Consider the following 14,138-nt stretch of genomic DNA (forward strand, 5'->3'; position numbering starts at 1 on the left):
CCATGTTGTAGTATCATGACACTCTGGCGACAGGTATCATAAATTTACTCAGAAATCTATTCAAGTGAAGCAAAGCTTTGTGCCGTTAACGCCACACACTGAAGCAGCCATTCACCTCTGATCAATAAATTCATCTCACTCGTCGCCTTCTAGATTTGACTGTGCAACGTAGTCTTTTTGCCAGCTAGCTAGCTAGCTACGTACCTCAGACAATCATACTTAGAAAAAAAAGGCGCAATATTTCAAAAAACAAATTGGTCCGAATAGAAGCCTACGCAGCGGCCCTCCAGTTGGCCACCAAACACTAAAACACCAGTGTATACTGCCATTAATTACCACAGTTATACACGGCATTTTTGTAGTGGTTCATTGTCTGTGGAATATTCCTAAATATATCATTTGGCGCCAACCGTTTACGTGCTGATATATTTATATCGAAACATCTATCGTCTCTAAAGGTAAAGATGTGTTTCTTGTAGTAATGACAGTAACTCGAATTCGGTATCTTATTGTCAAAGAGATATTTAAATCATCGAACTGTTTTCGTAACGAGTGAAAAAAAAAAAAAAAAAGGGTTGTATGGATCACATAGTCTACAATTTCGTAATACGAATCAATATAAAATTAATTCAGGCATCCTTAATGAGTCCTGCGGTGCTCATTCATTCGTGCCATGCAGATGCTAAAGAAAAATCTTAGAAAAAACTGCGAAATATGAAACAATGCTTTTACAGGCCTTCCCCTGCTAACGAAAAATGCCGTATATTCAAGTAAAAATTTTAGCATAGTAACTGAATTGAATCTGGCCCGCGTAAACTGGCCCCAAGCCCTCTAAGGGGCCAGCCGACCGTCTGGGCGCATCTCTTTATTCTATAAAGAGCGTACGTACATCTAAAATAGGGTAAATATTATCTATATATGTATTGATTTGATATCGTAGTGACAATCTCGAATCTTCGCGTATTGGCCGTAAATGTGTCAACGATACAAATTAGCTAGCTTGTATCAAAAGCGTTTGACGCCGGATAAACAGTTCTAGCCTGGCATTGGAAGACTATCTATATTTCGTATACGAACGTATCACTATCGCCATATTGCTCGAAGCGAATAAGGACCACCCCAATACAAGCACATATCAAGCGGGAAAACCATCAACTTATTCATTATTCAGACCACTTTAACATGTACCATACATTTAGACAACACACGCAGACCTCGCTACCGCATCACGTGAACGAAGCAAATGCTCGGTACTGCTTTGACGAAGCTAGATCTATTGATAGCCGAAGCCTGCTTGTCTCTATTAGGAATATTTTTAATCCAGAAATAGAGGTTCTGATCGCTTCTGCTGTGGCACTTTTTTCATTTATCATGGCAACGACTAAAGCATCCCATAATGTAATCGTAATCCCAAGTCTCGTAGCGTGGGAGTCCACTGAATGGTACATTGGGTGCACATCTGTCTACTAGGATATGTATTATGAAATTGATACAGTTTGGAAAAGCATGCATATTTTTAAATGAACAGCTCTGCGTATTGATCGAGTGAGATTTCGATTAGTCTATATCTGCTGGAAGAAAATATCATTTATTATACAAGACATAATGTTTATAATTAGTTAATAATTAACTCGGCTAAAATACGCTAAGCTAAAAGTCTAATTTCTTGCCGGTGCGTGTCGCTATAGCTTTCCCCGAACTGACCTTTCCGTAATTCATTCGATCGCCGTCCGTCTCAATGCCTCATACGATACGCATCATAAACCATGCATAGCTTCGTTTTTTAAGTGGGTTTTACTAGCAAAAGCACTTTAGAACCGTACTATCGGTAAAAGAGTTCTAGCGATGCGAAGTACCTTCGTAACGGGTCTGCTTCAGAGCTCTCAGACTCCCTTTTTCCCCTTAAAATCGTAACACTCTGACTGTTGTAAATCTTCTTCATATTGTATATCGCATATTTGTTTTTGTATCACATATCCTGGCTAAATAAACGAAGATTCAACCTAAATGAAATGCAAAATAATTTGAGAAGGTATTCTAGGTCCCTCTCAACTAATAGAATGCTCATCGCGGGGTCTGTACTCCATCGATTTTCGAATGGTGCTTACAGAAGAATCGAACGAACCTCGATTCTGGTCAATTCTGGCGTGCGTCATTTTAATCATAGTCTATTTCTTCTTTTTTTCGTAATATCTCAGAGCTGAACTTTCATTGCCTAGGCTAAATTGCAACCTAACAAGCGCTGCTTATAGTATACCTTCCGCAAGTGGAGATTTGATCGGTAGGAAAAGTAAGAAGAGTAAACTGAGAATGGTACTTGTTTGAAAGATATAAAAAATACGTCGCAGATAACAAAAGCACTTACTCTTATTTATTCCGAACCTTCGGTTGCAAGACGGGTCGGCATATAGGGAAAGACTGAATATGACTTTGTCTTTGTCGAGAGATACTTTTTTCTAACATAGAAACTTTGATTTCTAATACGGGCATTATTAGGCTTCCAGGATTGTTTAAAATCAGACATGAGCATCAGCTTTTGTTAATGGATTTCTTTTTTTGTAGGACCGATTCGAAAAATGGGGCTGTTTTAGCAAGTCAAATATTGCGTTTTGCATTTTATATCTGTTGATATAAACAAGGTAGCCAAAATAGGCGGTTAATTTTTATTATCCGAGTTTCCAAGTCATGTTCCCAGTACGATCTGAAACGTGAAAGCTGCGAAGTCATTACTCTAAAAGGCCATATGCAATCACACAGGGATGCCCCACTAGCCAGTGCTAATTGCAATACAGGGAATTAGTATGTCTGGGTTGAAGTTACTAGTCATTCACGCAAACATAGCTATATATTTCGTGTGTTATTGTATGAATGGGAATTTTTAGTACGCATCATGTCGTACATATATTAATATATTTGTTTGTATGTAGAAAGTTTTATGTTGCTACCCGCAAACCTCATGGACTGATGCTTATATATAATTAGTTGTAACGAGTTTTAGACGCGATCGGACTCAAGACAAACCTAACAAACACCCCAGGATCTACCCGAGCCAAAGTACAAAGCAAGAGTTGAAACGACCCTATACAATATTACCGAGTCGCTTGGTTTAGGACTATACTTACTTGACTACGTACGTTAAATGTAACGTCTGATCGTGAAGTTTAGCGCAGAAATCCGAGGCGAAACTAACAAACACAAAGAGACATTGAATCAACACAAACATTATGCGTAATTTTAAAAAAAAAAATGTTTTTTTTACATTATTTTCTGCCATTCGAACTAAAAGTGATAAAAACCCAAGCATAAATAGCTACTGTCTAGTTAATGCTATTCTCATAAATTAGTCCATACAAAATTCGCGGGTGTAGTTGTAGAATTGAAACTTCTCGTTATGGTGGGATGCCAATTTACCGACGAATTTGGATACGTAACACTGAAACATAAGCAAAATCTGAACGAATAAATTCAGCTCGCCATTTATATTGGGAACGGCTATTGACAAGTAATTTATAAAGTAAAAAGAAAAGCTAAGCAAGGTCAAATATTTAAATATTTTTACTAACACTTAGGTTTCTAAGTTACATAATTGTTCAGCATAACAGTCGTTATGTCCTATATACATGAGATGTATCGCATCACAGGTCGAGCGAGTACACGGAAAAAAGGCCTATAAATTGTTCCTAGTAGTGTTCGATTACTGCAAAAGAAAGAAAATGTCGTCGAGTAGATCGCATTTACATCTACCTTGAATCTTGAACATCTACTACGCGAAACTTCTATCTAATAATACCTATAGCATTAAACGATATCTCCATCACCATTCACTCCTTCTTTAATATTTACCATGAAATAAATTAACGTAACGTATCCATTAACGCAAAATTGCTTTTCACTCTCCCGTCTGTTTGTCTGTCGCTAAATTCGCCCGCGTCACGGTTTGAACTTGCCGCTACCTCAACAACCGCTACCTTTTATCGTGCAGCATGGAGAATGATGTCTAAGCGGTAGAGCGATACGCGCGCCCTCTGGTGGCTGCCGCTGCTACTACCGGCGAGCTCATGGAAAGGCCAGTTCGCGAAGAACACCCGTGTGTCGACTATCGAGTCACTTCTCAGTGGTAATAGCCGCTGTCTTTAACGCTGCGCTGAACCGTTGCTGGACGTGCTAACTGGTGATCTGTATGTATCGCTACTTCTAAAGCCAGCCGCGAGCATCCGCAAGCTGATTGTGACGACACCGTCGCGCTCTTTGTGCGCTTCATGTCACTTACGATCGCTTAACCACCATTGCGCAAGTGGTGATCAGTCGGTTGAGAAGCTCAAGCGCTCGACTGTATCTCTTCCTCTCGCAAATATCGCTCGCATCTTAAGCGCTGTGACAGCTACGGCATATCGGAACTCTCAGTGGATCCTTTCTTCGGCCGATTGTTGCTCGTTGCCCACATCGTTGTCAACGTACATTAATTAACATCGTCGTAACGAAATTTCGACTCGGTTGCCTCTGATTTGACGGCGTGCGTGTTATCCTGTGCTTCCTCTATTCCCCCTTCTTTGTAGTTCTACCTGTTTCTACTGCTTCGTTTCTCGGTGGATTCTACCCTACAGCGAGCCGACAGCAAATAACGATCGAGGGATTTCGCTTGCGACGAAGACCCTACTACAGTGACCGTATTATTAGGTGCTGGAAGAAAACCACTGAGGGGCGACCTGCTACCGAGTCGAAAGCAGATTGCTACCAACCGTGTGATCATCACCAACCAAGTGTATACCTGTGATGTATTAACGTACAAAAACGGGACAACGAATGTCGTATAGCTAAGATTGAAGTCTGTAAAAATATCCAACGATAGCGTCAACAGCAGCAGCAGCAGTAGAGAGTGCATCGTTAGAGAACTGCTGCTACCGCAAAACGTGTAACGCACAAAGTGTAGTGCAGTCAGGAATCACTTAGTCTGTCGGATCGCCGCGCTGGTTGTTGTGAAGGTTTTTCATCATTCATCGCTATACAGAAAGGAATTTTTGGCGCGTTCGAAGAACCCACGATTTGAATTTCGCGATTATCCGAGGAATAGCAGTTGTGTGAAGTATTTTTAACTTTGTAGGCAGTTAACGATCGTTGACAGATAAACAATAATGAAGGTTCTCACAGGATTACTTCTTGGCGTCCTAGTTGGCAGTGCGGCCAGCGAATCTACCGAAGGTAAGTACACCGCCCATATATATGTACATATATATATTAGAGCGATAACGGTGGGAACACAGGGAAAGCAAACGACGGTCTTCACCGTAACACAGGTGTTTTGATTAATTCCGAAGCTATCTGGCAATATGGATGTTTTGTGGAGACGAACGAACTCATCCGTTCGAATTGTCAATGGTCTACCTATTGGATTTAAGCTAGCCGAACCGGCTAGCGTCTTCATGAGCTGTGGCAAAAAAAAGCACACGACATGTTGGTGTTTGTGGCTTACGGCGTTGTTTTGTGTTCACAGTAATGGAGAAGAGTACAAACTCGATCAGGAAAAATAACGGGGATAACAACCTTCAAGACTTCTACGTGTACTTAGCCAATGGTTCTCTGTCAGAGAGTACCTGTATATTTGGTCGTTCTCCAAATAGATGCATCTCTTTGAAGAATAAGTAAAACTGTTTTTGGATTTTTAAAACCAAAAGTGTCTGCCTAGAGATTTTCATGCCATTTTAGAGCTAATGAAATATTTTATCGGCATGTGTATCCTTTATTGGAGCAATCGTTCAGGCTACCACCACGGTACCACTCGAGTCTATATCTACTGCAACATGAAGTAGTTGGAATTATTTGGCGCGAAGTCGCCGATTGAAGCCGGCCTTATTGTTACCGCGGCTATTTCGTGGCTGATGTCCGGGCTGCTTTCGTCTAAGGGTGTTTTTCTTCTATAATACAGCTACCACTGCTACTGCTGTATCTGGGTCTATAACGCCTGTCTGTTCCGGACCTTTAGATTAGTAAGGTAGGTGCTCGCAGCCGGAGCACCAACGGCCTCAGTTGAAGGAGCAAGTACTGAGGGAGGCCAGCCAGAGAGAAGGGAGCCCCACCCCATAACGATGACGCTGCCTCACAACTTCACCATCTATCGCTTGCCTGTTCGTTGTCGGCAGGAGCTGTTTTGATGGCTTCGCTCCACAGCTTTATCCAACGAGTGCCGCTGTGGGGGCTCACTGCTGCCGCCGACTTCACTTAAAGCCGCACCCTACCTATATGGCTATACCATCAAGGGCTGACCAGCTACCGAGAGTGAGTTCTCGCAAGGAGACGCTTTCAGCATTTTGTTCATTACCGCCTAATCATTGGATTTTTTACGCCACAAGTGCGCAAGCAATAGATGCTTTTAAGTTTAGATTCGTACGCAAGCTACAAACGATCCGATCGACGACTCAGGCCGACTTCAGTCTGTTTCCACCGACGGCCACACGGTTTGCATCTGACGTGTGACGTACCTGCAATACGACACTACGTTGAAAGCTTAAGAAAAACTAATACGATGCGTAATTCTTGTCCGTCGTAATACTCCGCCCATATTCACCGCCATCGTTACGCCTAAACCCCACCATCCATCGGGTCCTAGTAGTTCCGTGACTACATTTTTTGCGAACACGAGACCCGACTGAGTGTTCATGCAGGGGAAATATCGTGTGAAGGCTTGTCAGATGTGTGCTTAGTACAGGCTCATGTGTTATGTGAACCCATTTTTATGTGAATCCATTGCGTGTGGCATTAGTTCGGAGAGTAGAAAATTGCGTACCTCTACATCGACGTACACAGACGCGCGGCTGGGTGTCAAGGCGTTGGCTGTCGCCATCGTTGACGGCGGTGCCTACTTTCCTCACTGCCGACTGTTCTCTCAGCGAGCCGCAATGGCGCCAAATTCGGACATTTTAGACGTAAACAACCGTTTTAAGTAAACACACAAACACAAAATTTCCTGCAACTCTATAACCCTATATGCATCATCCACGTAATGTTGGTATTGCATAGTAATAAAGGCTTTAGTCGCTTCTTATTTGATAGAAAATGAAAAAATATAGATCTCTATTTCTATGTTTACCTGGTTTCTAGTGAAAACAACTCTGTTCAACATAATAGGCTTGATACGAAGACTTTGCTATCAGAGCATACCCATGCAGGATTCTTTTAAGGATATAACGAGATTCGAAAGAGCATCTAGAGCGAAATTGATAAGTGCAGTTAATTACCCCAGAATGCGTTTTACTTCCCAATAGCTCTTATGCAGGGGCTTTAAAAATGACCCAGAAAAATCCGTGATTCAGCTAACCAGTTCGAACCGTTACGGGCCTATGTTCGGTACCTTTGTGAGTATGTGATTGTACTATTAGTAATATTCAAAGAAAAACCAAGGCACAATCAATTAATGCTCCAACAATTAGAGAATTTTTCTAGTTCGACGACACCCGTCTTAAACTTTTACCTATAAAGGAGTTATCGTAATTTTATTTTAGAAATAGAAAAATGGCGAAAAGAAAACAAAACAATGGCGTTAATCTTAATAAAAAAAAACAGACTCATTGAAATCGACGTCAGCTACGCACAATTACGCTGCAAGTATAGATTCAATGAGATGCACTCGAATAGGCAGACCCGACTTAGAGGGCGGATAATTCAAGTTCATAGGGTATAATTAACCGCGTTATTATACCCTTAACAGTGTGTCTAGTAAATAAATTGCTCAACAAAAGAACACAATTACAAAAAATCGTAAAAATCATTGTTGAATGCTTGCCAAAGGGCAATTAAAGCCGTCGAGCATTAGACTATTAAAAATGCGCCTCGACATAGTACCTTGCAGAGCGACTAAAGCTATCCGGCCTGATTTAAGGTCTTCAAAACTGTTAGCATAAAACAGACGAGTCGATTGGTACTAATGTCTTAATATGAGATCTGGCCTATTCGTTCAACGCTATATATTTGCTTGAAACCATAGAAATAGTATCTTCTCTACAAAAGACATAGATCTAAGTGTTGTTACGTGGCTAAACAAGCATCCCGTATAAACAAGTATATGCTGTAGTGTAAATTTAGTACAAAGATTTCGCAGAGGTTCAGTTTAAATTTTCGCGCTATACATATAGCGATTTTTATTTTTCTAAATCTCAATTGTTGTTCGTAATCAATCAAACTTTCCGGGGGAAGAGGGGGACTCGCTACGATTCAACAGCGGCCTATTAGAGGTAGTGCATTGCGGCAAAATGAACGGCCTCTACTGTCGAAGGTTAAAAATAACAAACTCTGTTAAGCTCACGTTAGTGGCACCGGAGTAACATAAGACACGCAAATATTGAACTTTTTTCGTTAAACTTGATTTTCTTCAACAAGCCGCAGACTTCACTTAAATGCCATTCAAAGAAAAATGCGTCGAATGGGAATTAAATTGGATCTGATCCTCTGATCTCCATAGTATCTCTGATAGTTCGACTAGGTGCAGAGGTCGGAACGGGACAGTGCGTTGATTGGCTTGTGGACTGCCCTCGATTCTCTCATTTAACGATAGTTACGCTGATAAAGCACACACGCAACGCCACTATCCTCCCATTATCAGTATGTGAAGAACACACCTGGTCCGAGATCCCCTTCTGTTCTGTCGCCCGCCGATCTATCTCTTAACAACAGGGGCTCGAAGTCCGGTCAGATCCCGTGGCAAGCATGGCTGAAGCCCATGTGGCATCTGCTGCATTTTCACGCCTACCACAATGTCATTGTGATGCAGAGCAGATCCGGGCAGATGGGCTGGCCGGGCCGACAGGCTTGCCAGTGAAACATTGTCCCTTTTATTCTGTTAATATGCCGTTTTCATGAGAGCGATACATGCTTTTATTATTTGGGTTAAATGTAGTATAATTAGCTTGAATGTAGAGGACAGGATAATATGGAAGCAAACTGCGATGGTTATAGATCTTAGTTAAGGCAGTATAAGTCGAGAGTTTTGAGCGTCCGGTATTGCTGCTGCTGGAAAGCAAAAAATCTGTACATTACCAATGTCCTATTTATCTTATTATTTTTTTGTGTGTCGCAATATGAAATCCACATTCTGTAGTTTTTGGGGTATTCGGCGATGTGGCAAAATTTCTGCGTCCAGCCATTATCACTCATATGCGTCTACCGCACTATAATTCGTCCCTTGAGCTCACCAGCTCTTCGCTAGTCGGTCACAGCCTTCCCCCCGAGATGGCTCCGTTTCTAAAATGCGTTTGTCTTGCTTTATTTCGCCGACCAATCAATGTTCCATGTCCAGCAAGACATGGTCATCTAGCTTTCGGTCCACCGGATAGGTACCTTACATGGACAAAATAATCTGTGTCTACAGTTCCTCTGCTTTCTATAGCTGAACATTCCCGTTGTTGGATTTCATCGTCCTCGTCATCATCTTGCCGTTCACCATCAGCATCACCAGCTGCTACCGTTGCATTCATAGCCAAGAAGGAAGAAGAAATACACAATCATAGAATCGACAACAAAAACGTGGCTGCTATGTCTGCTACCGACGACGAAGACGTCAACTAACTGGGGAAATGATTCGAACCGATACCATACGACAGCATACGAGAAATGGCACGAATACGAGCGACGATTATTTTATACCTACCGGCCGGCTTATGAGCTGCTGTGTCCTGCCGATTTTCTGTCTGTCGGTGTATGTGTGCTCGTGCATGCGTCGTGCCTGGGTGAGGTGGCTGTCGACCATCTCAGTGCGGCGGTGTTCGGGGAAGGGCGGCCGCCATGTTGGCAGCAGTCGCCAGTAAAGGCGATGGCGAACGACTCAGCGGTCGCGACAAAAGCAGCGGACACTGCTCCTACAGCATCAACAGCCAATTCGGCGGCGGGAGCGGCGGCACAGCCGCCGCCATCATAGAGTGAAGCGCGAGCGAAGTCCGTTGAAGTAGTAGCTAGGGGGAGGGTCGCAGCCCCACGCCGGCTCCATTCGCTGGCCGCTATTGAATCTTTTTCCTTGATCATTGCTTGGCTAAGCGACGGCTGAGAGTGGGTCTAGAGGATCGCACCAACTTTTGCTGCAGCGTTCTGTGCATGGTTCTGATGCAAACTGTTGCTACTGATCTCGCTTCGTTCGTTTGTTAGCGCTCCTCACCATCCTTCGTTGCTCTTAGCACTGCGGCGTCTACCTCGAAAAGGTTATGGGCCAGCGTCGTGAAAAAAGAAGCCGGGCGAAACACGAAAACGACGCTGCCGACAGCAGCGGCAGTAGCAGTGGCTAGAGGAACAACAGTAGAATCAGCAGTGAAGGCCTTTTCTGCCTTCGTGTATCTCCTTAGCCATGTGTGAAGAAGCGACGAACAATCTAAACGTCTGTTCTACTTGAAGAGGCTGCAGCTCCGAGTGACTTTTTAGCGTTGGAGAATGAGAAGCGGGATGCCAGGCGATCAGTTGACTCTGTTGCTGGCGCCAACGGATATAGGCTAGCAGCCATGCTTGCCGATATAATAAATACGGCTTTTCGCTAGCTTTGACCCAGTACAGCATTCACGGCCATGTTTTTCTCATTTGGTAGGGACCTGTCCTTAGGAAGACGACTGCAAAGGAATAACGAACGAGAGTGGCGACAAATTGTTCTTTGTACCACCATTACCATAGCCGGAGATTCTTGTCGACGGCTCGTTGACGTTTATCCGGCTGTTTTAGCTGCATGTTAAGATCGATCTGTCTACGATTCCTCAGGAATAATAAATCTACAAGTCCTCCGCCTCTTTCAGTACAATTTTCGTCCGACGCAGAAGGAGTAGAATAGCGTTACTCTGTGAAAATATTGGATAGGGTTAATGATGTCGTTTAGCATTCTTTCTGGAAACGTTTATACTTTAATTTTTGGTTCTTTGCGATATTGTCGGCCCCTTGTCTTCACAAACCCTCGTCGACGCCGCAATGCTAGGGGCAAGCTAGATAACACACTTAGCCAAACACACAAGTGTACACCTGATAATAAATGCTAGAAAGTTTACATTTTATTCTTCAATTGGATCAGCATCTAGTTGGCAGCAGCAGGGAACAAAGAAGCGGGACGCAGGAAAATGGCCACCGAAAGGTCCTTCTATCCAAAACTCGACGCCGCTAATTTTGCCAGTACAAGTATTCTGCCACGCCACTGGGGGCTAACTGGCCGGCCGTCGACGATCTGGCTACAATATATCTAGTGCACGAAGTGACCAAGAATGCAAAATGTTTCTCATAGACTTCACGCATTATCATAATAATTTCCAGTCTATTTTCTGCCTATCTGTCAATCTCTGTGGCTCTGAGCGGAATCAACTGCAACAGAGCAAAGCTCGGCGTTACCGAACGCGGCAACAACCTGATCCCCCCCTTCTGACTGTGTCAAGGGAAAGACGAGTTCCATTCGTTCGAAGAAAAGACGAGTGATTGCTGACGTGACGCTGCTGAAGGAAAATCGCGTCTGCTTTTTCTGGTTCCCGGCTACATACCTACGCAAACAGCATACACCATACGAATGAATAGTTGAACAAAAACTCCCTGCCCTGCCAAAGACTTTCCTTTCTATTTTTCAATTCGACATTTTTTAACTTTGGTATTGCTTATGGAAAGAGGGGTGGAGCAGTCACAACGCCCTCCAAAAACACCAATGTGATATATACTTTGAAATGTTTAGGCGTGGGCTGCCCTCTCGGGCAATAACAATAAGTAGCTATGCCTGTTTCTTCTTTTGTTGCCAAAATACTCACGGAATTGTAATACATCATTTGAGTATCATTGGAGTTGAGTACATCATTTGCAATACGACTGTATCTACGACTCTGGCTGCAATCTTGGTGAGCTCGTGTGGAACATAATCAATGGACTTATTCAGTCACGGATTCATAATAATAGGCCAACTTTGATTAATTTGATTATTTTAGTAAATAAAATACACTAGTAAAAATGTTTTTCTTAGAAACATGTAGTTAGTGTAAAAACAGCACGGTTTTCGAGATTATCCACTAACAGGCCAAAAACCGAACGTATGATAGTAGCGACAAAGTGTGCTTGGCAAAATTTTTTAGCTTCAGGTCTATCGCACAGTCCACGTGTAAAATGATTACGAAAAAGATAAGTAATTGTCTACATACTCTGCTAATGGCAAGAAAGGACTACAGAAGGACAGGGATACCTCGTAGGCCTATCAGCTCACGTAGACATATTAATGCGATAAATGAAGTTACACGCATAATAGGAAGCTCATTCACTATACAACGAATTGACTAGTCTAGTATAAGACTGGGTCTGTCTGTGAAGCTATTCAGTAGCGGGGATAGAAATGTTAGGTAGTGCCATATAGTGAAGAGTTGTCGAGTTGGGATGACTGAGGTGCCATGGTATCACCATTAGCGATTATGAGATGTGGTGCGAGATATCGTTCCTCATCAGTTTCAGGATCAGGCAGCCGGTCATCCACCGACGCCAGAAGTAACCCGCAGGGTGTTTTGCCTTCGCTGGCCCTTCGTTCAGCCCTTCCTCGACTTGGATACACTGCGTTCTCTTTCGCTATATCTCTCTACACTGCGGTAGCTACCCTCTAATAGGGAGGGGATCACTCACGGGTGTCGCACAAACTCCCCGCGACTGCGCAAGCTTGACTGCTACATAGCTCCTCCACAATTGGCTTCCCTCAGTATCTTAGTGTCTAGACTAGTTCCGAGAACGCAATGAACGCTTGCCTTCAAAAATGAAACGAGCTACCGAAGTGTGGCAGGGCGCAAAATCAACGATAGTACACACTGGGTGATGACACGGACGCTCTGATAGCAATCTATGGGTTCTACTCGTCAAGTAGCGAAGTGCTAGCTGGCGACATTGCTTCTACCGACGTCAGTTTTGCAATAATTCTCGTTACGTCTTAGTCTTTTTTTACCTAGTGTACACTGGGTGCCAGGGAGAACTAAATCCACTAATTTTTAGTTAGCATTATCGGGTCGGATCGCATACGTGTTTAGGATCGGCGCATGCATTGGGCCAGTACTAAGCTTCATATATGATAGCTCCAGGCGGAATCTATGGTGAAACTTCATGTATCACGCCATTACATTCTATGTATTACAGAAACAGATGGTCCCTGAAAACGATTCTAGTTGCTTACTTTTATTCGCTGTATGGAGCGTCGGATCCTTACTCGTACTGTTCGTACTACCCGTGCTACTACGGCTTGTACTATTTTATATGATACTAGTGGCTGTGGCCTGCGGCCACAATATCACGGCTTTGTTTCGTTATCCTCGGACTAGGGATGCTTAAGAAGTCATTCCGTTTTTGACGCCATTTTCCTGCTTAGCTAAGGCCTGCACTAATTGGTATACCTACCTCAAACAAAAAGCGGAGCGATAGTTAGCTGCCAGTAAATGCATCTTACTGCACCACCTCATGGACCAAGGCGACGGTTGCTTTGAAAATGAGGAATCTCTTGATCAACGAGGTAGTTGTGTTTATGTTGGTGAGCATGTGGAGCATTAGTTGCCTATTTCCTTCTCTGGAGCCGGGTGTATTCGGTTAAGAGCCTTGCTGTCTCCTGCTGTTTTCAGCCCTAGCAATGGCCGTAGCGTCGAAAGCAGTGAGAATGATGAAGCCGAGAAGTATTGGAGGAATACGTACATCCCGGTCTAATCGAGGGGCCCTCAGCTTGTGCTCAGCAACGACACGACGATCCGAGCTCAGTACTCAGTAGTAAGAAATGTAGGGGGCTCAATTTTCAGTGCAGCACTCCCGATATGCATCCACCAAGCAGACTTAGCTAATGGTACCATCATTACCATTGTATTGTACCACCAATACTAAAATGCTGACGAGCCCGATACGCGTGAGTAATAGTTATGGTAGGAGCTACCTATCCCTGGACTTCTTTCTGACCCAAGTGTTGCCGAGCTGTGAGCAAGCAGCGTGTGTACGGTGTTCGGACCAGACCGCGATTTATAGACCGGCTGCAGTCGCTCACCCATAGCAGTCAGTGGTGCTAACGGCCAAAATATCGAGTATACATCACTTAGCTGGCAAGCTCTCCGACTGAAAGAAGTAAAAAAGCTACTCTCACCTCTTACGAGAGTAGCGCTCACCGGTGAAACCTATATGATGCGCAAGCCTATCCAATC

General features: G+C 43.5%; 1 protein-coding gene and 2 long non-coding RNA genes across 3 annotated transcripts in view; 1 reads left to right on the forward strand and 2 right to left on the reverse strand.

The window, feature by feature from the left end:
* Positions 1–1,997: 1,997 nt before the first annotated feature.
* On the reverse strand, positions 1,998–3,926 carry LOC111267042 (uncharacterized). The gene is made up of 3 exons (XR_002684384.2): positions 3,844–3,926; positions 3,123–3,185; positions 1,998–2,701 (listed from the first exon to the last, which is right to left on the reverse strand). It is a non-coding gene; the product is annotated as an uncharacterized LOC111267042 (long non-coding RNA).
* Positions 3,927–4,096: 170 nt separating this feature from the next.
* Positions 4,097–14,138, forward strand: part of LOC111267039 (protein amalgam) — a 113,678-nt gene continuing 103,636 nt past the window's right edge. Inside the window, exon 1 of the mRNA XM_022844985.2 lies at positions 4,097–5,199. Coding sequence (XP_022700720.1) covers positions 5,133–5,199 — 67 coding nt within the window. The 5' untranslated portion in view covers positions 4,097–5,132. The remainder of the gene's footprint in view (positions 5,200–14,138) is intronic.
* LOC147752597 (uncharacterized) lies at positions 8,096–13,193 on the reverse strand. Its single transcript, XR_015313638.1, has 2 exons — positions 13,136–13,193; positions 8,096–10,802 (listed from the first exon to the last, which is right to left on the reverse strand). It is a non-coding gene; the product is annotated as an uncharacterized LOC147752597 (long non-coding RNA).

Source organism: Varroa jacobsoni, unplaced genomic scaffold, assembly GCF_002532875.2.
Source record: "Varroa jacobsoni isolate VJ856 unplaced genomic scaffold, vjacob_1.0 scaffold_1142, whole genome shotgun sequence".
Lineage (NCBI taxonomy): Eukaryota > Metazoa > Arthropoda > Arachnida > Mesostigmata > Varroidae > Varroa > Varroa jacobsoni.